The sequence below is a fragment of the Lynx rufus genome, unplaced genomic scaffold (assembly GCF_022079265.1).
Source record: "Lynx rufus isolate CCGP_SWC_20201006 ecotype Redwood Valley unplaced genomic scaffold, mLynRuf1.p SCAF_22, whole genome shotgun sequence".
NCBI lineage: Eukaryota > Metazoa > Chordata > Mammalia > Carnivora > Felidae > Lynx > Lynx rufus.
The window spans coordinates 13,493,742-13,520,776 of record NW_025814837.1 but is presented as its reverse complement, the minus strand read 5'-3'; the positions used below and the strand labels follow the sequence as shown (position 1 = coordinate 13,520,776).

At 36.8% G+C, this 27,035-nt stretch overlaps 1 protein-coding gene across 1 annotated transcript in view; it reads right to left on the bottom strand.

Annotated features, from left to right (window-relative positions):
• Positions 1–12,517, bottom strand: part of CDH2 (cadherin 2) — a 74,634-nt gene extending 62,117 nt beyond the window's left edge. The window contains exons 1-2 of the mRNA XM_047086881.1: positions 12,496–12,517; positions 1,085–1,311 (exon numbers count right to left, since the gene is read on the bottom strand). Coding sequence (XP_046942837.1) covers positions 1,085–1,311; positions 12,496–12,517 — 249 coding nt within the window. The remainder of the gene's footprint in view (positions 1–1,084; positions 1,312–12,495) is intronic.
• Positions 12,518–27,035: the final 14,518 nt, after the last annotated feature.

Sequence of the window (27,035 nt, the reverse complement as noted above, 5' to 3'; positions counted from 1 at the left end):
TGTATAAGACATTTACAATTAAACAGCAGAAGTGAATGTGTGTATTCCTATCTCCCAAAGTACAATAAATATACAAAATGTAATAGTTATACTTCATGAAATTATGGACTTCAAAATAGATGACTGTGGTGCCCCCTCATTTGTTTCAAATTAACTCAACGCGAACTAGAATATTCAGAAACTAATAATGTTATCATAGCTTTACTGAAGAAGTTATTGTGTCTTACTAAAATTCCTAATATAGTGACTTATACAAAACAAGTGCTCAATAAATGTCTCCTGCATTTAATCCAACTGTACTTTTGTTGGAAGTGTATCTATTTATTTTATCTTGGCTTATAGCAGCTTCCACCAGAGGGAGTATATCATTCCTAAAAGTTATGTCCGTAGTTTAAATAATTCATACTCCCCAATTTGATTATTCAGGGGCAAGACAAAAACCCAATATTCCTAGCTAGAAATGCTTTCTATTGCTACTGTACTGTGTATCTGTACTTCCCACTTAATACACTTGACTGGTGACATCTTGCCAAGAACTGTTTATTTTCTGGTTATATTTAACAGCTTGTAAAGCTTCTGAGAAATTTAAAGCAAACAACTACTTCTAATTTTAAATTAAGTTGTAAATCTCAAAGTATAAACAACCCTTTCAAACACAGTTTGAGATAGCTTAAATATACATTTAATCTAAGTATCTTGTAAGATTAAAAAAAGGGGCGCCTGGGTGGCACAGTCGGTTAAGCGTCCGACTTCAGCCAGGTCACGATCTCGCGGTCCGTGAGTTCGAGCCCCGCGTCGGGCTCTGGGCTGATGGCTCAGAGCCTGGAGCCTGTTTCCGATTCTGTGTCTCCCTCTCTCTCTGCCCCTCGCCCGTTCATGCTCTGTCTCTCTCTGTCCCAAAAATAAATAAACGTTGAAAAAAAAATTAAAAAAAAAAAACCCACAAAATACTATTGAAGTGACTGAAGTTGATGAAAATTCAAATACTGGCCAAGGTGACGTATAAAGCAAGGTACATATTTAGTTCCAACTGAATAAACCAGATTTTTGAACATGGCTCCGGAGCCATATTTGGATACTCCACCTTCACTGCATCCTCAGGTAAGGTTGGCTTGAGGCTCAATTTTACTGCTACTTGCCACTTTTCCTGAGTCTCTTTGTCTTGGGCATAAATCAGGAACTTCGCATGCTCGGAGGAGAGGGGAAAGCTTCTCACGGCATACACCATGCCGTCTTCATCCACCTTAAAATCTGCTGGCTCACTGCTTTCATACTGTACTTTCCTTTTCCCATTGCAGTTGCTGAATTTTACTGTAAAAGATAATAAATATGTAAGTCTAGCGATAATACAAAGGCAGAAACACCTAACATCTAACTAAGTCCATGAACCGCTTAGGTTTTAGTAGTATAAAACACAAAAGTTTTATTTTTACATTATTAAAGGAATTCTCATACTATAGACTATCAGATTGTGGGGCTGAGTTGTACCCCAGAATCTCCTTGTTCCAAAGCCTTCCCCCACCCTTCACATTCCCCAGGAGCTTGGGCCCTTGGCTATAGCTGCTTTCTCCCCCCATGCCTCTCAATGACATTATCTGCTACTCCCTAACAAACTCCTACTCATCCTTCAGCACCCAGCTCCAGAGTCACTGAAAGTGGCACAATCTCTTGTTCTCAGTCTTCATGTAGTAATCTGAACTCTATTATCACAGTTTTTTTAAAGTTTATCCATTTTTTTTGGGGGGGGGGAGGGGTAGAGAGAAAGAGGGAGACACAGAATCCGAAGCAGGCTCCAGGCTCTGAGCTGTCAGCACAGAGACTGTCACAGGGCTCGAACCCCACGAACTGCGAGATCATGACCTGAGCCAAAGTTGGACGCTTAACTGACTGAGCCACCCAGATGCCCCTCTACTGTCACAGTTTTATAGCTAGGCCTGACACTCACTGTGAGAGGTACTTCAGGACAAATTTTCTTAGTTATCTTGTATACCTTGCACATTTCCTGGCACTTAGTCTTCATATATAATTTTTGAAGAAATTCTTAAAGGAAGAAAGCAATTACTCTGATTAATGTTGAATGCTCACTTTGCTCTAAAATTACAAGACCTTAGTAGTAATTAAAAGGGGAATAATTTGCAATTTCTAGTCGTCATGGTGCTTAGAATAGTTCTATGAAGCAGTAACAATTTATAAATTTTCAAACAAAAATAAAGATATATCTCAAAATAAATTTTACCTAAAAATACTTATGGCTTAAGAATAAAAAATCAAAAAGATTTTAGTAACTTATCTTTATCTTTAATGCCTTAAAATTGAAAAAAAAAATGAATGCTTTCTTAAAAGCAAGGTTAATCAGCTTATGTCTCATTGGATACCAACACAGAAGTTATACCACATACTTAGAAATGTAGAACTATACATATTCAAGCCAAAATAAAATTATAAAATAATAAAAAAATATTCTCTAAGGAAGATCATTTCTTTTGAACTTCTTAAATCATTCTTTATGAGGAAAAGTTCTATGGGAATAGCATGAAGGGATCAAAGAAAAAGCGTTTTTTAAATTTCTGTAAACATACAATGTTAGATCTTAAACACAATTACATAGGATACATTTTAGAAAGCAATTAATAGGTACACATTACAGGTGTCTAGGTGGCTCAGTTGGGTAAGCATCTGTCTTCAGCTCAGGTCCTGATCTTAGGTCTGTGAATTTGAGCCCTTGCATCGGGCTGTCTGCTCTCAGCACAGAGCCTGCTTCGGATCCCCTGTCCCCCCCCTCTCTGCTCTTCTCCCACTTGCACTCTCTCACTGTCTCTCTCAAAATAAATAAATAAACTTAAAAAAATTCGTACACATTGCAAAATATAATCATATACTACTTTTTGCATTTTTAAGTATCTAAATTTTTCCAAACTCCCACTCCATATGTATATATTGATGAGTTCTTTTGTTTCCATTAATATAAATTCGCTGAGATGTGCACAAGATCACAGCCCCAAAACATGCATGCTTATTTCCCTTAGTAACCATAAAATCCTTGATAACAGAAATAAAATACTTTAACTAGTGAATATATTATTTCCCACATAGCCCCAAATATATCATCCTTCATTTTACAAACATCTGAAAATGAAAATAAAAGTTGTATCTCCTGCTAAATTATGCTAAACCCAAATATTTGTCTTTGGAGTAGAAGTATCCCAAAAGATACTTATTATCCTATCTTACTTGCCATGTGATTTAAAAGTGAAAAACAGGATCTCTTCTACAGAGCAGTGCCATCGACTGCTAATCTTTTATTAAAGACAAAATGAAAAGTAAAGTTGTTTGGAGGAATCCTGCTGAGATACCGAAACGAAAGACTTTTATCATCTTTCTGTATAAAAGTACCTTTTTATATCAAAAAAGGCATTTGTGAACTTAAAAACACAGAGTCTTGATCAGATCTTCGGCACTTTTTTGGTTCATTTTTACCACTCTAGCGTGGATCCTCATCACTTCACACCTGGATTTTTGTATCTGCCTCCTAGAGGTTTTCTTCGTGTTCCAGGTCATTGAGCATCTACTCTTAGACTAAACCTCTGTTGCTCAGTCATGTGTCCTCCCCATTTAATATCTGTAGTATTATATGTACGCTTTCATCATATAATGCTCTTCTCACTCTTGGTGTCTTTAGTGTTTCATGCATTACTTTCTAAGACATATTCTGCCCAATCAGATTTCTCAGTCATTCCCCCCTCTCACTGCAACCCACACCCCATGCTCACTATCTTTTCTAGAAAGCTCCTCCACCCCCATTCTCCATGCCACAGCTCCAGAGCCAGGCCATCACTTGGGGTTAATGGGTCTACTAGATGACCTTTCAAAGATGGCAGCCGATGCCCTCATTTGGGAAGGCTTCACATTTTGAATTTTAATTTAATTTTAACTTTTATTTGTTTTTACATTTTGTGTCCATGGAAGCACATATGAGCACTTTATTTTTATTAGAATGGTGATTATAATAAATAATGTCTAGTTATTAATGGTTTCATGTGACTACATCTTCTCTCTGTAAGTAGACTGTAAACTCATTTTGGCTTCCTGGCAATGAGTCTAGGTTCTTTTGTTTCCTGGGACACCTAGCAGTGACAGAGACTGTATAAATGCTCATTTAATATTCACAGGCCAGTTGTATAGATGAATATCTTACAACTTTTCAAAACACTCGAAAATAGAAGTAGGTCCAGCCTGCTATAGCAACAGCATTCTGCAACAACAACAACAAAAAACCTAGGGACTTTAAATAATTGGACTATGTACTAAGGTTGCTGGGAGTGAAAGAAAATGAATTAATATTTGTTGTATGCCAGGCACTGAACAAGATACTGACGATTAGGTTAGCTATTTCAGCCTTAGCAAGAACCTCCTGAAGTGGGAATTGTTATTTCTGTTCAACAAATGGAGACAGAAAATTCAGAGAGGCATCTGTGCCCATGGGTGTCTGACTCCTAGTGATTCTTCTACAAAAGCACAAAGGAATCTAACTAAATTCATGACGCGTAAGTTATTGAAACCTAAAGCTTTAGTAAACAATGAAAGTGGAGAAATGACAAAGAGGCTTAACGAATGCTCGTGAAGAGAATAATGTCACATCTGGATCTCCAAATGTACCAAAGTAACCAGTATTATTAAAAAGAAGTCCTTGGGGCGCCTGGGTGGCGCAGTCGGTTAAGCGTCCGACTTCAGCCAGGTCACGATCTCGCGGTCCGGGAGTTCGAGCCCCACGTCGGGCTCTGGGCTGATGGCTCAGAGCCTGGAGCCTGTTTCCGATTCTGTGTCTCCCTCTCTCTCTGCCCCTCCCCCGTTCATGCTCTGTCTCTCTCTGTCCCAAAAATAAAACGTTGAAAAAAAAAAAAAAAAAAAAAGAAGTCCTTAAGTTGGAGTGGACCCTACGTATCCCATATAGGGGAGTAGCTGGAGCCCCTGAAGGTGGGCTGCAAGTGTGAGGCAGGCAGAAGAGGAAAATTCATGCTCACTGTTACAATGACGGAGTCTTCTGTTAAATAGGTACTCAGCTATTACCCGGCAATCGAAAAGAATGACATCTTGCTATTCACAACTATGTGGATGGAACTAGAGGGTATTATGCTAAGCGAAATTAGTCAGAGAAAAACAAATATCATATGACGTCACTCATATGAGGACTTTAAGAGACAAAACAGATGAACATAAGGGAAAGGAAGCAAAAATAATATAAAAACAGAGAGAGAGAGAGAGAGAGACAAACCATAAAAGACTCTTAAATATGAAGAACAAACAGAACGTTTCTGGAGGGGTTGTGGGGGGAGGGTTGCTAAATGGGTAAGGGGCATTAAGGAATCTATTCCTGAAATCATTGTTGCACTATATGCTAACTACATTGGATTGTAAATTAAAAAAATAAATTAAATTAAAAAAAATAGGTACTCAGCTACCTATTTGGATTCAGTGTCAGAATGATGCAGGGAAGGGAAAGAAGGCCTTTAAAGAAAAATGCATTGGCAAAGAAAGGGAAAATGTGCCTTTCCCTATAAAGGGTCACTGCATATCCTATGAATGAGAAGTGGCTGACCTCAGAGAATCTGACACTGGGGAACACACTTTGAAGGAAGCTGTGTAAAGGCGAGTTATTTAAAGTCAATTAGTTTTCTATCACCCCTGCTCCTAGCCTATAACGAATGTGAATTGGTTTAATAAATCTGTTATTAGATTCTTCTGGGTTTTAAAAACAAGTGTTAATTTGCATTTGCTCAAATACTAAACTAAGCAACATTTTTGGGGGAATTGTTCAGGTTTAAAGAAATGTTTTTCATTACATAATTTCCTTTGTGCATTCAACCATTAGAATCAACACCTTAACTGAAAATAAGTTCATTGCCAACTGAAAAAATTCTCTGTGAAATATTAGTCCTGACTTCATCCTGTGGTTTTGAGTTAATGCATGAGGAGTGCCTAGTACACGGTGACATGCTTAGTCAATGATAACCACATTTCACTGTTTTCAAGTCACACGAATTAAAAGGCTTACCAATTTCAATGGATGTTATGAACTAAACTGTGTTCCCCAAAATTCATATGTTGAAGCACTAACTCCCAGTACCTTAGAATATGACTATAATTGGAGGCACTGGTCTTTAAAGTGGTAATTAAGATTTAAGGGGCAATTGGGTGGCTTACTTGGTTAAGTGTCCAACTCTTGATTTTGGCTCAGGTCACGATCCCAGGGTCTTGAGATTGAGTCCCGCAACAGGCTCCATGCTGAGTGTGGAGCCTGCTTGGGATTCTCTCTCCCCCTTCCCCCCTCTCTCTCTCTCTCTCTCTCTCTCTCTGCCCCTTCCCTGCTTGCACTGCCAAAATTAATAAATAAAAATTTAAAAAAAGATTTAAAAAGCCATCCAATATGACTAATGTCCCTATAAGAAAAGGAAATTTGGACATAGACACAAGGGAGGACAGACCACGTGAGGACACAGCAAGAAGGTGGCCATGTGCAAGCAGAGAAAGGTCCTAAGAAAAATCAAACCTGCTGTCACCTTGGTTTTGGACTTAAATTTCAGAATTCTGAGAAAATAAATTTCTGTTGTTTAAACCATGCAGTGTGTGGTCTAATACAATGGGTAATGCACAGATTCCATTTAAAAAAAATTAATGTTTTTATTTCTTTTTGAGGGACAGAGTGTGAGCGGAGGAGGGGCAGAGAGGGAGAGAGAGACATACACAGACTCTGAAGCAGGCTCCAGGCTCTGAGCTGTCAGCACAGAGCCCAACACGGGGCTCGAACTCATGAACTGTGACATCATGACCTGAGCTGAAGTCAGACGCTCAACCAACTGAACCACGCAGGTGCCCTGCATGGATTTCATCTCTTAACCACTGGTCAGTGTTTATTTTCTGTTATTTTGTTCCACTTACAACTTAGATGCACCTAAGCATATTTTCTCAAATTTGACAAAATTTTCTTCTTAAACCAACCACTCACTGAAACTTACTCAAGAGGATTATGGAAAAAAAAACAGTAGAAAATGGCTATGTTATAGAATCTTAGTTACAGCATTGATATAATTTACAAATTAAATTATTAATTATTAAATTAAATTTACTTCTAATTTATACCATTTCGGGAGAGTTTTCAGGAGGACTATGACAAAACATGTCCAAAAAAACTGGTTGAAAATAGAAAAGAGAGTGGTTAGAAGCCATTTGAAAGGAAGAAAGAAGAAAGAGGTAGATATTCAAGGGGCATGGCTGAATTACTAAAATTAGATTTAAAATTTCAGTTTCAAGAAGAGGAAAATAAGGCAAATATCATAGACATGTTGCTGTTAGAAGAAATACATAGTTCACTGGAACCAAACTGTTCCTGTTATGAAAACATTCTCCTGAGGGGCCTGGGTGGCTCAGTCAGTTAAGCATCCAACTCTTGATTTTGGCTCAGGTCATGATCTCACAGTTTGACAGTTTGTGAGTTCAGGCCTGAGGTAGAGCTCTGCTCTGACAGTGCAGAGCCTGTGTGGGATTCCCTCTCTTTCTCTCCCTCTCTCTCTGCCCCTCCCCCATTCCCATGTACTCTCTCTCAAAATAACTACATAAACTTTAAAAACTAACCTGTTCTCCTAATAAATGGTAAGTAAAAGAATTCCAAATAGCGTAACGAATACAACTTTCAACTTTTATCTTCCAAAACATGCAGCAGTGTAATCATTTTTTAACATACGGGTTTTAAAACAAAGGTGATGATACATTTATTTTGAATTAAAATATATCCTTAATGGTGAAACTCTTCTACAATCGTGTTAATGGTGGACACATGACATTATGCATTTGTCAGAACTCAAGGAATTGCACAACACAGAGTGAATCCTAACATAAACTATGGGCTTTAGTTACTCTTAATGTATCACTGGAAAAAGTGGTATTAGTTGGAGTTCTAGAACTGAATCGATACTTGACATAAACACCTTAGGTATGGAGATATTGAGGTGGTGTTTCACAAAAGTCATAGTCTCTTACTAGGCAATGTAATAAAGCAGAAATTCTATTATTTTAAGAACAATCAAGAACTTGGAAATTTCATTTTTCTGACAGAACAATTTTCCTTACGTTAAAACATTAATTTTGCTTAAATGCTCAAAAAACTCAAATTAGAAATAACAGAATTTCATAATGTAGGAGAAGGAAATAAATTTCCTTAGACAACTAAAAAAACAGGCTTGATCCACAGGATTATTCAAATTTAAAACAACTCTATACACAAATAAATGTGCCTAAAAACATTACAATATTAAACGAGAAATTTATTATTAGAGCTATTGCATAGTTTACATACATAATATGTAGTTATTGTGTTCTAGCCGCCATAAAACTTTGTTAACATGGTTAATACAAAATTAAACATCAGGGAAATAATTATTTTAAAGTACTTTTTGACTCTTAAAGCAATACCTCAAATTAATGCTAACCATAAAGCCATAATATCTTTATAAAATATTAACAGGAAACCACAGATCTTATATATTAAATGCATTACCATTTAATAGCACTGCATAAACCATATAAATGAAAGTGTGCAAAATGCTCACATATGGCTTATAATTTTTGCTCAAGTAAAACATCATGCCATATTTAGAACACAATTATAAAAGAACACTGCAAAATATTTTTGAGGCTAAATATGCCTTTGCCTTTAAAATTGCTTTTTTTCCACATTAATTGCTATTTTTGAAAGCATACTAATAAGACAGAAATAGTTTCAGAGTGCTGAGAAAAGTTCTCCCTCCACAGGCAAAGAGCAATCTTAATTAATGAACTTAACATCTAAATGAATAAATGAGAGCTGGGAAGATAGGGAGGAGATGTCTCAACAGTAGGGATTTTCATGGTGATTTTACTTACAGATTCCAACAGAGAACGGTTACCAAGTGGCGATTTCACTTACAAATCTGAAAAACCTGCTTAGATATTCTTTTGTCACCCCAGGCCCTTACTGAGTTTCATTCTGAGGAGCAATTCTTCCTTAAACACTTGAGTAGCCATTTCAGAGCGAACTAACTCTCTCCGCACTTGTACAATGGGGATCCAGTAAAAGTAGTGCGGGAATGTCCATATGGACCTTGGCGGAAAAAGTCATTACATTTTCTTTACAACACACAATTATAGTAAGAAAAAGGAAATATTGAGTCAATATTAGTACACATATTGACTCTTCAATATACATAACACTTCCAAAATACTTTAAAAATCTTTAATGACAAATTTGAGCTTGTTTCCATGGAAGACCTTTATTGTAACAAGTTTTATGATTTGGATATCAGACTCTTGATAATTACCAGCAATGAAAGCTTTACTCACAAAAGTTGATGGTAGCAAATGATAGCAACGAATTCATCACTTTTTCTCCACTTGACAGAAAGTTCTTTCTTGTCGTGAACCACGAGGAATACATTTATTAAATTTCATGGTCCTTCCTTTTCTTGCACTGACAGATATGACACTGAAATTCCTTGTGGAAATTCAAAAGCTTTTCAAAATTTTTTTTCATATTAATATTTTAAAATAATGATAAAAGCTTTACTTCAAGAATACACAGGTATGGTGTATTCTAATAGTCTCAGTAATTTTTCTCCAGGTTTTAAAATAGAACACCAACTAAATATCACAAATGAACCACTTTAATCCTTTTCTGGAGGTGAATTTTCGCTTCAAACCCATAAACTCTGTGACTGTGTGTAATATTTTTTACACGGCCTTTGCAGTTTTCAATTAAGTTCATTCGGGTGCTCCAAAATGTCAGTTAAGTAAGCTATTTTTTCAAGTGAATAACTCTCCTTCAACAAATCTGCAGTGAACAACATTCAAACACACAATCATTTTTCTATTAGCTGACAGACCTTTGAAAAAAAAAGGGGTCTTTTGGATAGCTTGTGCTCTTGGTAGAGATCTGCAAATATGGTATTCCCTTATCTTTGCACAGAGCTATAGCCATTTATTTTCATAATTCCAATTTATGTGGATAAAAGATTTATGAGCAATCTTTTATGTACAAGAGCTTCTATGTGAGTAAAACTAACAGAATCTTGAGATTCTCAGATTAAACCCTTTGGTTTTTCTATCTCCATGCCATTTACAGCTTTTATAACCTTCAAGGCATCAGGGCCAAGACATTGGCCTCACGTAATATTTGCTTAACATCTTGCTGTAAAATACTTATTTGTCTCCTTGAATATATAATTTATGGAAGTTTGTTTTCCTTTTTCTTCCAGAATAAATAATGCTCTTCAAGGATTCTAACCACTACTATTAACTAACATATTTATTAATTCCTTAAAGGCATCAACATGCAATGATAACCTTCTTGATTTAATAATCTTTTTGACTAGTGCTGTCACTGCGATGTGTGACGTGTCCTCACTACCCCTCCTACGTGTATTATTCAAAAGTGACTCATTTTCTATTTCTCCTACCGTCGATGAGGGATATATAGGCTGGTAAAACAAGGAATTCTGCATCTGTGTAAGGTATTTGGCTTAAAGCATTTAATATGAAATGTTATAAATGACTTTAAGAGCTTGATCATATAGTGTTGCACTCAATCTCACCAAAAATGTTCTTACTTTCTGCTTAAGAGAGTAAAAAATTTCATCTGCCTAAAATGGCTGTGTGGGGATACAGTTCTCACAAAATGTGTCCTGCGTGTGGCTTCACTTGATCTCTTTGCATTAAGTAAAATGTTTAGACCAAGTGTGAGAATAATTATAAGACATGAATCCCAATCCGAAGGAATCATTATTTTTTAAAATCTTTATTTATTTATTTATTTTGAGAGAAAGAGAGAGAGAGAGCAGAGGAGGGGCAGAGAGAGAGGGAGAGAGAAAATCCCAAGCAGGCTCCACACCCAGCACAGAGCCCAACATGGGACTCGATCTCACAACCCAGAGTTCATGACCTGAGCTGAAATCAAGAGTTGGATGCTCAACCGACTGAGCCACGCAGTCGCCCCTCTGAGGAAATCATTATTATATTATCTTATTAATATCTTACACATTTGAGGGGGTTCTTGTGACTCTGACGTCTTTCCAGCTTTCATCCCAAATTATCCATTGGGCTGGGAAAGTAAACATATGTACAAATCACATCTAAAAACAGACTGTGGCATGTTCAGCTTTAGAAATTCATTTGTAAAATAACATATACGTGTAATATATACATAATTTAGTAAAGTATTAATATTTTCTAATTATATAACATAATAAAAGGTATACAAATAAATATATATAATATGCATTCTATGTAAGGTCTGCATTTTTAAGGTACTTTAAAATAAATATATGAAAAACTTGAATAATTAAACATACTATAATTTAAATTACAATATGGAATATATTCACTTTCACTTCATTTAAAGGGTATACAAAGTGTATAAAAATTTGTTCACTATATTTCCAGATCATCAAAAAATATGTTGAAAACAATTTCTGGAAACTACAGTACTCTTTAATAATTCAGTAAATTTTATGTCCAGAAAAACCACCTAACTTAATTCTAAGGGATTTGTTTTTAAAAACCTATATAAATCTTAATACAGTATATACACATTAATTCTAAAAATGAAACAAAAATTACTGATTTCCATCAAAAAGAAGATTTTGATTTTTAACCTTGAAATCCAATAGGAAGGAAGGAAAATTAGCAAGAGTAGAAAGAAGAAAAATAGAAAAAGATGGAGAGAATAAGTAATAATTGCGAAAATTAATAAAATTAATGATTCTTTGGTACCTTAAAAATTTATTCATACCTTCTATTTTAGAATTAAACAGGGAAAACTATGAACAAAAAATAAAAGCACATGAAATGGAAAAGATAATTAAATTAATACTTGCAAAAAAATAAACAGTCATATAAAATTTTCACTTGGGATAAACACATTGATACAAAAGTAATGACCTCTCTCTCTCAAAATAAATAAATAAACATTTACAAAGGGGGCGCCTGGGTGGCTCAGTCGGTTGAGCATCCGGCTCTTGACGTAGGCTCAGGTCATGATCCCAAAGTTCGTGAGATGAAGCCCTGTGTTAGGCTCTGTGCTGGGTATGGAGCTTGCTCGGGGTTCTCGGTCTCCCTCTCTCTGCTCCTCCCCCACTCGGATGTGTGTGTTCTTTCTCTCTCTCAAAATAAATAAACATTCAAAAGTATAGCCAGATAACTGGGAGGATTCCGTGGGAAAGGGGACACGTTGGTGCTAGCTCCATTGGCGAATTCTTGGTCAATAAGATCTGGGGAGATGCTATGTGTAGACTTGGGTCTACACGAGTCTTACTCAAGCAGAAAATGATAAAAGTATTAAAAACTTGTCAGGAAGTTCTTAGAGAAAGCCATAAAAGAGCATTCAAATATAATGTTAACTGTTGTGAACTGTTTTATTATAAAAATGCCTTCACATTTGTTAACAATATAAACAAGTTCAACCATGTGTACCTGTAGCACAACTGTACCCCATTTTTGACAATGGATTGGGAAACACTGATCTATTTTTCCATACTTCTGAAATAGTAAGGTTGAGGTAGGCATTACTAATGGTCACCAATATTTTCAGTTTTTTTCCCCTTCCCGGACATGCAGAAAGATGACATTTCTCATCTCCCTTGACCTTAGTTATGACTATCTGGCTTGCTTTGGCCAATAAAATCTGAAGACTGAAGTGACAGATATCACTTCTCAGCAGAAACCTCTAAAAGTGGATAACCTCTTTCCCAGCAGTGGCAACTAAGAAAGAAGGTGTTAAACGTGGATAATACAAGACTGAAACCCCCAGGATGAGCGAGTCACCCCATAGAGAGCTTTCCTGGAGGGTCAACCTGTTCCAAAATGGACTTCACGTGAAACAGAAATTGACGAATTGTTCCTGCAGCACGTTCCAGCCTATCAGGTATGATATAGCCTCAACTTCAGTGACCTAAAACACTCTCAATACAGTAGAACTAGGGTGAAGTATCTATAAAATAAAATAAATTGGATTCAAACATATTGTGGAATAAAACAAAAATATCTCTCGGGGCACCTGGGTAGCTCGGTTGGTTAAGTATCCGACTCTTGATTTTGGCTCAGGTCATGATCCCAGGGTCATGGGATCAAGCCCCAAAACTGGCCCCATGCTGAGTGTGGAGCCTGCTTAAGATTTTTTCTCTCTCTCCTTCTGACCCTCTCCACCACTCAGGCTCTCTCTCTCTCAAATTAAAAACAAAACAAAACAAAACAAACAAAATTTCTTATTCCTAAAACTCTTGGTATTTTCCCACTAAAAGAGAAAAGTTTTATTATGATGTTCTGTAAAACGTAATCAATCTCTTAGAGAAGGAGTTATTTCATTTCCTGTCGAGGTAAAGTCACGTAATATTTAACGAACATCTATATACAAGTTGCCACAAATGAAAGAAAGGAGCAGAGCTACGATATTCTTCTTTGATATGAAATTGAAAAAAAATCAAAACAAGAGGTAGGAATGATATAGAAGAATGATTATGACATTAAAAATATGAAATTTAGATTTTCAGTAGTCTGATAATGATATGCATGTAATTTTATGTATTAAACTATTGGAAAAGCAGTAAGATTATTGCATTCTCCCTTGTATGCATTCTAATAACTTAACAAATTTAAAGCTGTTTTTCACTTCACTGATATTCTTCCTCCAGGCATCTCTCTGCATGAAATTAAATGACCCCCCCCCTTTTTTTTGGCAGATTTCACCTAAAATATATAAAATTATCGGTGCTCAAGCAGAATTATTCTTTTTTCTTTTTTCAGAATGTGCCCATTAACAAATTACACTGAAATATCACTACCTCTAATTAAATTACTCTGACAGAGCACAGGTTGTGTAGAAGTTCCTTTTCTCGACTGTATGATTATTAGTTTCTGAAACTTAATGCAGTTTAGTTCCCCTAAATTTAGTTACCAGGCTACTGTGTCAACAAAGAAGGAATCTTAATTCCTAATTTTTGTGACAGGTTTTTGTTAATTTTTAAAGAAAATAGAGTTTTCATAATAAGGTTTACCGAAAGCAAAGGCTCCTGCTAATTGGAATTTTCAAAAACACCACTGAAAAAGGAAAAAGCCAAACTAAACTAATCATGTGTCTACATTAGTTTCGACAATGCAGTCTCCAAATGTGCCACAGAAATCAGAAAGAGCCAATGTCTCCCCAGAATGCCCAGCTTGCTAAGCCAAGGAACAAAAGGATGTGATATGTTTTATGAAACTTGAATAAAAGAAAGAGGTACACAGAACATAATGTTCATTAACTAAATTAGCCCTACCAGTATTACATGATATCACATTAACTGAAATTAAAGTCCATTGAACTATTACACTATTAAATCCAAAACCATTTGCTGATAGTAAAGCTATAAAACAAACAGAGTATAAGATTTCACCCTAAACATGTAAAACAATTTAAGAAATATTTATTCCTTTACTGGCTCTTAGGAGAAAAAGATCATGGTCACATATGGAGAAATAACAATGTATTTTAAAAAGCTCTTGAAAATATACCATAACAACACATAACTAATAGTTTAAAAGCTGAATTCCCAATAATTACTGCCAACCCCCTCAAAAGATATGTCAGCTCACCAGCCACTGTAAAGAACTGTATCCAACAGTAAAGGTGAGCTTTCTACAGAATGCAAACTATGCACATATAACAAAACCATACCAAAACTCACACAATATTAACACACGCTATTTCTGAAGGCTGCCTATACTTTCTGAACTAACATGATATGTATGAAGTATTTAATATATGAAACATTCCATGAAAATTCATCCGTGTTAACTACTTTTCTTCATAAATCCAATGAGTTATTAAAAAAATTATATAAAATCCATCCCTAAGTTGACAATAAAATTGAAGTAGTAAAACAATTAACCAATTCTAATACAAATTCAATTAATGTGTTTCTACTTGGGAAACATCACCATATAATCTGGAAAAAAAAACCCATGATCTTTTAGTCCATCCTATTATTATTGTCTCAGTAACCCACTGTCCAACTTTATTTATTTACTTAGTTACTTATTTTGGAGCCCTACGTGGGGCTCAAACTCACAACTGTGAGATCAAAACCTGTGCCGAGATCAAGAGTTGGACACTTAACTGACTGAACCACCCACACGCCCCCGCACTGTCCAACTTTTTAGAGAATTATTGTATAAACTCTAGAAAGCTATTTCAGTGGCACAAAAGTATTCTTCCAACAACCTACCTAGATAATATTTCTTAGGTCCAGCTCCACTCACTTTGGCCCATCATGTATAGCCATCAGGAAAACAAGGGCAAGTAATCTATGACATACAATTAAAAAAATGCCCTATGACTTTTGATGCATTAACAGGAAAGTAATAAAGCGTTATTTGAAGATTATGATTTTACACAAATGTATAAATACTGAAGTGGGGTAACAGTCTCCTTAAATGCCAATTACTTATATTTAGGAATTATGTTATGCTTATTAAATTTTTTATTATTGTGTCCAGAACTGGAATCATTTCAAAATGCTATTTGCTTTAAAACAAACAAACAATAAAATAATCCTCTTCATAAGTGTTCCCTCCCTCTACACAGCCTGGAACGAACATCTACTTCTGTGAACACACCAACTCAGCAGTCTGGGCAAAAATCTCCTGCTTCAAATGCCAATAATAAGCCTTATCCTCATTAATGGGTTGACGTTTTCTTTTGGAGAAATGATTACACTTCTATTTCACCATTCTCATTAATTATATCAAAATGAATGGGATTAATTGTCATACACTGTAACTTTATGGCCATCTCATATATACTCCACTCTGTGTGACTTCTCTAGAAACATCGTAGGTGCAGGAGTGTTCAGTCTAGGAGCAATAATCTCATCCCTACCCCTCCCCAAACGCCACTACAGCACTCATGGTCCAGCTCTTAGGTACACTTATGAAGGGTCGGGATATCTTTAAAATTTTACAGAGATAAAGATTTTGCACATTTAATTTACCCTATGAAAATACATGAGCATGTATTAAAGGATTTTAATTACATTAACCATGATGATGTCAAGGCAAATATCCTGTGCACCTATTGTTTGCTTCCAACTTTACCATTTCCCAATCTGTATGTATTAGTTACAATAAATCAAGTTAGGTTAAAACAATATCCTTATCCTGTGCTGACAAGCAGATGCAATAAGCAGACTAGTCTGAATTATATTTTTTTGCCTAAAAGCCCCAGCAACACTAATGATTTAGGATAATATATTAAAACCCTATTTAAAAAAATTAACTTAGATACTTGACTACCAGAGGCATGAAAATGAAGTGAAACAATAGATGTAAATAAATGGGGCAATGACAGAAATACACACACACACACACACACACACACCTCTAACAGTAATAATGAAGGACATACTGAATGCATATTTTTCACTTAAAAAAACATAATTTTTTTTAAAAGGAGGGATATAAAAACCAAGAACAGATGGAAATACCAAGGCATGAAAGAGACTCCAGATAGGTTGGTGTGGCAGGGGGTCCATGTTTTTGGTGTATTACCTCTGTTCCAAATACACAACCATAATAATAAAATATATTAAGTAAAGCAAAATGACATAAAACCTAGGCAGGCTCAAAAACAAGATGAATGTTCCAGCAGACCAGAAATAAACTTAATGTAAATTGTCACCTGGATAGGAAGCAAGCAGGGGCCACAGAAGCTCAGCATATGTGGGGTAAAAGGGCTTGAATGTAAGGGAAAGACGGTACAGCACCTGGGACATCAGAATCTAACATCAAATTAACTTCATGGACCATTCTGATTTTCTAGATCCCACTGGCCACTCTTCTCCTTCTCTAAAGATGTCTCAAGGGTCAGCCCAGGACCTTTACTTCTCTACACTTTCACCCTGGAGGATTTCAGCTAGCCCCAAGGTTTTAAAAACCACCCGTACAAAGATGAATAGTGAATATATATGTATAAACTTTGTTCTGAAATCTAAACTCCTACGTTCAACTTGCCATCTCCACTTGGATATGTAAAAGGCAACTCAAACTAAGCAAGTGCCAAAACCAACTCTTGATTCGCTCCTGCCCCCAATAAATGAACTTCATGGTTAACAATGTCACCCCTCACCCAAATGCTGACTTCAAGTCTAGTTGTTGACTTGACTTGTTGACTAGACTCTAAGTCTAGTCCTGTCTTATTCCAAATGAATCAACCTGAAGGTCCTGTCAGCTCTATATTTTTTAATGCTTACTTATTTTTTTTGAGAGAGAGGGAGAGACAGAGAGAGAGGGGGAGACAGGACATGAGCAGAGCAAGGGCAGTGAGGGAGGAAGAGAGAGAGAATCCCAAGCAGGCTGTGCTGTCAGCACAGAGCCCAATCCAGGGCTTGAACTCACAAACCATGAGATCATGACTTGAGCTGAAATCAAGAGTCAGATACTTGGTGACTGAGCCACTCAGGAGCTACTTTTAAAATATATCTCCAATATGGCCATTTCTCATCACCTCCATGGCTCCCATCTTATCACCAGCCATTATCTGGGCTGAATCGTGACTAGAGCCTCTAACTGGTCTATCAGTTCCACTCTTCATGATACCTACAGTGGGCTTTTAAAAATATAAATTAGACCATATTCAAAGGCTTCCTATCACACAGAGAATAAAACCCTTCACAAAGGTCCCTGGCCCTGCAACCTCATCCTCCTTTCCTGTTGTCCGAGTTCACAGGGCCACCAGTCTCGTGGTAGCATATTAATTATGCATTTTAGCAACAAGCCTCAACAAGCCTCAAGTCCTTTCCTATATATTTGAAATATCACACAGTGCAAGAGAGAGGAGAAGAAAAAAAGTGGAGAGGAAGCAAGAAAACTTGGAAAGCAACTGTCCAGATAACAGATCATTTGGTTTATTTTGGTCTTTTTATAGGCTTTATTATGAAAGAAAGTTACCTTTCATTAATTTTTCCCAACTTTCTTCTCTTTGTTGTTTCTTTCCATGTCACTGGTACCAGTGGATAATTAGAGTGGACTTTTTTCACTCAAACCAATTAATGAATAAAAGGAATGTGAGACCCTTTTTCATTCATTAGCTGGTTTGACTAGAGAGAGTGATATGAATCATAGAATGCACGGGGCGGGGTGTAGCATATTACACACTTTAGGAAGAGCTAAGCAAATAGAGAGGGGAAAACAAAAATGTTTTGATGTCTGTAATCTAATAACTGATCTAACCACCAGAACATGCAGCTGTGGATGAGACGCTATGGATCACCCAGAGTCTGTGTTCTACTGTATCACATAGGCTCTCAAACAACACTATTTGAAAACTTGCAGGAGGAATGAACAAATTCCAACTAGTTCTTTAGTAGTAAAGGACAAGGTCAACAGTAACAACAGTCTAGTGTTGAGCCAGCGTTCATTCATATGTATACTAGGTCTTCTCAAAATTGGGGACTTGTAACCCTCAACATAAACTTGTGGCCACAGCATCTCAACCACCAATTATAATCCTGCTTCAATGAGAATGTGTACAGCATCACTCTCAATATAAGGAAACAAAGCACAAAGGTGGATATTGCACCCGCTTCCTCAGATCCAACAGCTCAAGTTAATAATATCACATTAACTGGTTTTGTATGTATGTGTGAATCCATCCATCTATCTACATATAAAAGTGAAGTGCTTTGCACTATACTCTGAACGGAGTACTCAGTCAACCATATAATTCATTACTGCTGTTTCTAAGTCAGGAGTCCAGGGTTCAGAATGTGAGATCTAATATCTCATTTGGATATCACCTCCAATGATCCAAATACTTTCATGTACTTTTTTTCCCTTTTCCTGTTTGTACCACAGTTCCCCACCTTTACATGCAGGGAAACAAAAGGCCACAGAGTGTTAAGTTACCTGGTCACATTGAAAGTGGGGACACAGCTGTCTGAAGTTCTTGGCTACAGCTAGGAGGCACCCACTGTATTTCAGGACTAAGGGATATTTCCATCTCTTGTTGAATTGCCACCACTGAATGAAAAATAACCAAATGATTCCCACTCTGTCATCTAAGGTGAATACAGAGGTGGATATGGCAAGGTCCCTGACCTCTAGGCATTTAAATTTAGGAGGAAAGGCCTTCAATAACTAACAGTAAAGTAAAACAATATATAAGAAGGTGGGCTAAGCCAAAGCTCTTGACAAGTACATCTGAAGGGGAAGGAAGGGGATCACTGAAGACATAATGGAAATGGCAGCTGGCTTTTGATCTGAACATAGAAGGAAGTGCGGGATTCCAACAGGCTGCGTGGAGAGAGGGGCGTGGTGATGGCTTCAGCATCAATGGGGCCTGGAAACCCCAGTGATGGTGCCTTCACAGAGGCATCAACGTTTGTGTTACGTGCAGTGCCTGGATCACAATTGTTCCTCACTCAATGTCTTTGTTAAAAATGAGTATAAAGGGTTTTTTCCTAGGGCAAATTTGTTTGGCATGGTGTTTGTAGGATGTATTATCTTTGTGGGGGAGGAATATTTATGGACTAAAGTCCCTTACTGCAGTCTCCAGGTAGACTGAAATACATGAGGCTTGAAGAAGAAAAGTCAACATAGGCACAAATTAAAGATCTAATTACCAACACACATGAATTGGTTCACAGAATTTAGGGACTGTGTGTGTGTGTGTATGTCTGTGTGTGTAACACGCATATCTGATAGTAATATTAAGCATTAAAATTTAAATGTCATTGTAGTTTTTATATGAAGGCTTAGCATTTCCCCTTTTCCTGAAGCCATGGGTTAGATCTATTTATATGAGGAAGACCATTAGTGGTATTTTTTAGACACAGGAATTATTAAAAAACACACAATATAATATGCAAGATGTGATTATAAAGAAATGGGATTGATTCCACAAGTCACATAGAAAAATCAGATTCATTACATAATAAGCACGCTTTGTATAAATTATAGTCCAACCAACAAGGGCACTAAATATGCACTTTAATTTAGAGTACAATACAGAAGTAACTTTACTATCTAATGAGATGAATTATTAATGAAGCTAACAGATACTAAAAGAAATCTGCTTGTATAAAGGCCAATCTAATCTCATGTATAAGTAATCTTCAATAAAACATTACCATTTTATACTCAATTGAACTATATCCTCAACTAGTCTGACATAGTGTACTTTTCTTCAATAGGAACAAATGTCATTGATAATGAGATTTTTATAATTTTGTTCTTGTTTGGTACAAAAAATAAAAAGAGCAGTGGACTACAGCCAGTAAACTAAGTCCTGGTTGTGGTTCTACTAATACTGAATAATTCTCTAAACAGCTTTGAATTTTCATTTCAGCTGTAATGTGAAGGAGTTTCATTGGATGACTGCTAATATCTTTTACAGCATAAAAATATGCATACACATAATCTAAAATTTGGGATCACAACAAGTTCCAGAGTGAATATCACCACTGAAGGTGGTACTCAAGTTATTTTGGTTTGTTTTTGTTTTTCTTGTTGTTTGAGCAGGCTTTCACCAAAATACAATGGCTTCTCTGGACAAAAAGGACAAGAAAACTCACACAGGAGTAAGTTACTTTTTTCATGTATTTTTCTCTAGTTTTTAAAAAGCCATAAATCCCAAGGCAAAGTTGAAGTCCATATATCACATTCCATGTAATTACAGCTGAAGGGGTAGTAACAGGTACAGTGATAAAACTCACTGTGATTATTCAATGGTCACTCTTCTTTTCAATAGGTTAACAATTTACATTGGTGTTAATGAACTGTAATTTATAATCTAGCTGTTTTTCTTTTGCTAAACTTTGTGTGTCCTCACAAAAAAGAAAAGAAGCTCAAGTTATTCTGTTTGAAACACAACTCTTCCCGGAATAGACCAGGCGACCTCTCTGCACGAAACAGATTTCAGTCGCTGCAGCACTAAGTGTCACAACACATATAAATCTTGATGATCAAAAGATACTACCAGTATTTCAAGCTACAAATTCTGTGGCCCGTCCCCTTTAAATAATGAATGTCAATGAGGAAAGGTAAAACTCAAACTTCTGTGGAACAGTTCTTTAGAACTAGTTAGTAAGGAGCACAAAACTGTTGTAACTCTGGAAAATAAAATTATGCACATGAGAGAACTAAGGCTACAGTCTCCAAAGTTTCCAGGCTTGATGGCGTAAATGTTTTTCATGAAAGATGAACTGAAGACCTACAAAGTTCCTTGGGAGATATATGATGAGAAAACCAACATGACTATTCCAGGCTAAAGTTACAACAGAAGAGGTGCTCCTTTAACTTTTGTATGTCATGTTTACTTTTTAAAATTTCTAATAAAATAAACTCAGAGGGTGCCTAGGTCACTCAGTTGGTTAAGCATCCAACTCCAGATTTTGGTTCAGATTATGATCTCATGGTCATGGGATTGAGCCCCGCGTCAGTCTCTGCACTGACTGCATAGAGCCTGCTTGGGAGTCTCTCTTTCTCCCTCTCTCTCTGCACCTCACAAAATAAATAAATAGACTTAAAAGAATATAAAAGTTTCTAATAAAATAAACTCACTGGTTGTTATAAGAGAGGCATTGTCTATTCGGTTCATATCATAATGGCCACATGTAAACATTCCACAGCAAGTTTTGGTTTACAATGAGTAGCATTCTGTTTCTCAGGTTCAAAGTCATCTTCTTTAAGCAGCCTATTTTATATGCACACAGTACCTTCTGATAATTCTTTAATGGATTACAGTGCAGAATTTAAAACAAGGAACTTTGTTGAATACCTTATTGTTTTTCTAGGCGGTTTCAAATCCCTTGAAGTTTGGCAAATTTTAACAAAATTAATGAGGTTAACCTTCATTTTCCAGACTTGTAGAGCTACTTTATGTTACCATAGACCTCTTATTTAAAGATGACTCACAGTCAAGGACTTTTAAGTTTGACTTTATTTTTGGGAAAATCTGCTAAGCTCAAAGTAGATCCTAATAAAGAGAACTATGGGCCACTTTCTTAAACACATTTAAGCAACTAAATACAGAGTAATCCCACTTAAAATAAATTAGATTTATGAAAAGAGAGACATCTGAACTGAAATTTAAAGACAAAGTAATAACGTTCTTCACTTTATAAGGTTCCTTTCTGTAGCTGCATGATATTGTGCCTGAAAATATAAGTCTTACTACAAGATAAGTACTGGGAGACGAGCTAGAAATATAAAAGTGAACAGAGCAAGTGATCTACCATCAAGAAGTGAAAGTCTCATCTAAAAATTCCTCTAGCGAATTATATGAATTAAAATGAAGAGCTACAGAGTGGGGATTAGGGAAATTAGGTCAAGAAATTTAAGAGCTGAAGTTGACATTTAATAACATGATTAAACAGAGTATCACAAGAGGTAGAAAGTAGCCACAAAAATATTTGGTTTGTAAAATTTTAATTTACCTGCAGTTTGCAGGAAAATGTCTGGAATATACAGAAAGGGACAAATGCAGTTTGTTGCAAAGTATTGCTACCTGAATTTGAAAACATGTACCTTATTTTGAAATGTAAATGTGCAATTCTCTAAACTTACCACTCTAAAGAAGGCAAAGTGGAAACACAGCTTTTAAATATTCCTTCCTTCAACCACCACTCCTGTCCCCATAAGGTTATATGCGCACAGTTTTCTTCTGATTATGTTTTAGTTTGATTTTAGAGTAAAGGAAATTCATAGTATCACTGAATGTTTAAAATACAAAAATATGCTTTGTACATAAGCCTTCTCATTTTATGCTACTTTGTTTTCCAATTTCACTAAATCACTGTTGGAGGGAATAAATAAGGCAATTTTTGTTACCTGAAAGGAAAACATATGATTCTGCTTGGTTCTTTACTTTCTCAGTGAAGATACACACATTGGTCTTTAATAAAAACATGCCATTGAGTTTCCATTTCCCATAATTCCTTCTGCTTAGTGAACAAAGTCATAATAGGTATGTCAGAATGAAAACAGGGATAAAGTTCTTTTGAGCTGACGGAAATGCCTATGCAGCCTTTTATAACTGGAATACTGACCGTCAGCAAAACAGAGATTGGGTGGCTCAAACAGAGCCCATATTACATCTGATTCACTGATCCCTTTCAAATTCTTGCCCCCAACCTCGGAGCAACACAAAACCTTCCTGAGCTCTGCCGGTCCTTTTGTCTGTTTGCAAAACAAAATACAACATAAGAATAAACTCTTAGGGGGTAAAACAGCATTTCTATTTGGACAATTATCTCCCTTTTGGTTACCTTAAGATTCGTGTTCTTTCTAGTTTTTTCGGCTAGTAACTATCCATCACCTGTTACTTGGCAATCTGCTATTGTAAAAAAATCTGTTGTTCTCCTAGCTTTCTCTAAAGAAGCAACTTAAATGAAAAGTCAATATAAATGTGCTTTGTGTACCCAGCAGCATCTCAAAGTGCTTATAAGATAATTAGGACTGGTAAGGAGTCACGGGTTTTATACCTTAAATTGGGTACGAATTTGAGATTAAACGTCAAAAGAATCTATCTGTGAATGCTTGCTAAAATACAAAATTTCATAATTAAAGTAATGCACCCCATGTAAAATGAAAGATGTTCTATGTGTAAAACATGCCTCAAAATAATTTTACTAATGGGTAGATATAAGATTCTTAAAGGATGCTTTTCCTCCCAGATTTTTATAGACATTAAACACACCATGAAACTTTATGGGGTTTCAGATTGACTTCCTCCATGAGGGTACAACTACTTTTTACAATGGCTTGTCACATGTTGTGTTGTCCTTAAACATCCCCTTTTCAACTATTAACTTTCCAGTTCACACCATGCACTAAATATTCTAGGACAGCTTAAGAATATTGTGAGAACCTGCAGTAAGTCTACAGAAATACTCTGGAGACAATGCTGAACCATGGAGGGTTTTGAGAGGCACAGAGAGGAAGAAAGAAGATTCCAGTAAGTAGGGGAACAACACTGAGCAGAATAAAGAGAGCGGATGACAAGTCCAAGGAAAGGCAAAAGCCAGTTGTTTCTTAAAATATAGTTCACATAAGGAGGAAGTGGAAGATACATTTCTAAATTTAGTATGGACATACCAGAGAGGACTTGCAAACATTTAGGACAAAGATGCTGAAGGCTTTTGGGCAGGGGAAGTGCACATTGTGTTTTGGGACACATGACCTAACTTAAACATAAAGACTGGAAGTATGAATGAAACCCAAAGACTGGCAGAGCACTAAAGAGGTCAGCGTTGGAGCCTAAGGATCTGGGCCAGAGTGATGACCAGGAACCTCAAAAGAAGAGACCTATACCCACAGGGATCGTGAAGACAGAATGAGGAGGAACTGATAACTAGTCTGACGTAAGGATGAGGATTACCTATGAATGGCAAATAAGTCAAATAGTATTCCAGGGACGCCTGGGTAAGCTCAGTTGGTTAAGCGTCCGACTCTTGGTTTTTGCTCAGGTCATGATCTCTCGGGCTCTGTGCTGACAGCCTGGAGCCTGCTTGGGATTCTCTCTCTCCCTCTCTCTTTGGCCTTCCCAGCTCACGCTGTCTGTCTCGGTCTCAAAACAAATAAATAAACTTAAAAAAAAAAAAAAAGATTCCAGTGTTCTGAGTCTGACTGAGTAGTGGAAAGATGAATGGAAATGCGTTAAATCTGAAAGAGGAAACAGTTTTGTGGAAGATTTTTTGTCAGAACTGCTGATTTAATTTAGCAGTGAAACTTATATAGGGGCGCCTGGGTGGCTCAGTTGGTTAAACGCTTGACTTCAGCTCAGGTCATGATCTCGTGGTTCGTGGGTTCGAGCCCCGCGTCGGGCTCTGTGCTGACAGCTAGGAGCCTGAAGCCTGCTTTGGAATCTGTGTCTTCCTCTCTCTCCCCTGCTCATACTCTCTGTCTCTCTCTCACACACATGAAAATAAACATTAAAAAAAATTAAGAAAAAAAACCCAACTTATGTATGAATTATGCATCTTCCGAGTGTCTAACACAGTGTGAGATGTAGAAGATTCATACATGACCGCCACAGACCATCCCTGGAGAAGCACCTAGTCCCATGATGGAGACACACATGTCATTTATCTTGTTGAAGTCACTGGAATGAGGTCATTGAAAGTTGTCTCTGGTAAATCCATAACCTATACTAACTGTCCTCCTGCATGAATCCACATTTCTGACATCTGAGCATTCTGAGGCCTGGTTGAGGGTGGGGATATTATGATGCATGGGATGTCAGGAGTTTGAGTTCTAGGCTTACTGGCACACAGGCACTCTTTGCTAGCTGCATTTGTCCAGTGCTCCTTCCAATGTGTTCTTAGATTTAGGAGACTGGTGTTGATATTTCCATGATTTCATGGACATGATCATTTCTGATCCTTGCTTCAGCCCGAGTAGGCAGCAACTCAGCAACTCGTATTTCCATTTTATAAATGGATTAATTATGGCTCAGGGAGATTAAGCAACCTGCCCAGGTCCCACAACTGTCAAAGAGAACAAACTACCATTATTAGGGACCAAATGAACTACAAATAATGATAGGTTTCTAGCTCCCATTTACATTCTGGCTTGTTATAATTACCTATTTTCTGCTCTACCACTGCCATGTCTGGATTTCACAGTCTGTATCACATGTTTTTTTTTTTTTTTTCAAGTTCTTCTCACCACTAATTTGTAAAGATAATTTTCTCCCAATTCTACTAGTTGTGGGAATAAGCAATTCCACAAAATTTAGAGCCTTGTGTGACTATGAAATGGATCTTCACATTTTATAGTGATTCTGTAGACACAAAGAAAGCAAAGTTAAGGTCTGTCAACATTTATGGTTCAAAAAAAGGAGAGTACGGAGACAAGCAACGAGACAATGTCTTCCAAACTATATTCTGATGATAACACACGTTGTAAGATTGGCAACAACTGATTGCCAATGCCAAAAACACAAGTAAATCTCTTTTTGACCAATTAGACACAAATAAAAGTTGTGAGTGGTTTTTATTTTGATAGTACCTTTAAATGGTATTACTGAAGAATAAATAACTGTTTCCTTAGATGGAGAGAGAGTGCTTACTCACAGTTGACTGAGCATTTGTGCACAGAGCCTTGGAGTTACATGTCTAAGCAAGAATGCGACACACTCTAGTCTCTTCCACTTGCTTTGCTATACAGTTAAGACACTGCTCTTTAGCACAGGGAACTACATCACTATGTTAACTGTCCAGGATAACAATAAGACCACTACCTTATGGCTTTATAGCACCGTAACAGTTACAAAACTGCCTTCACAGAAGCAGAAGGCCACGTATGATTTCTGGTATGGCAGTATTCCAAAAACTGAGTACCAATGGATGGTACCACAGGGCCACCACATCAGCAAAATAATTAACTCTCTTCCAAGCAGCTAAAATTCTGTGATGGACAGATCATGCTAATTTTCTTAGGTCAGTGCCCTGATAAAACCTGTATTCATTCCTACAACAGCATTCAACACAAAAACTCTTAGTTTTACCTCCTATTAACAAAAGTATCTGGAACAAAATTATCCATAGGTAGCAAACCTGGTGACTGCTTGAAAAATATCAGATGCAGGAAGCAGAGGAAAAAGTAGAAGCAGAAGCTGAATCAACAGAATCCAGCTGACCTCTGATGCAGAACACCGCAAACCCTCACTATAGTAAATGCTGCCCTACTAAGTGCAACAAGAATACCGAGATAGATGACTCCAGTCCTGGCCCTGTGGCCAGGATCAACAGAATCCAGCTGACCTCTGATGCAGAACACTGCAAACCCTCACTATAGTAAATGCTGCCCTACTAAGTGCACAGAATACCGAGATAGATGACTCCAGTCCTGGCCCTGCAGAGACTCACAGTATAGTGAAGGACAAACAAATGCCAATGATTTTAATTCATTATTCTCATAGTGAAAGAGCTTTGGTCCATTGACTCGGCAGTTATTCCAAATATGCCTCTACACACTAT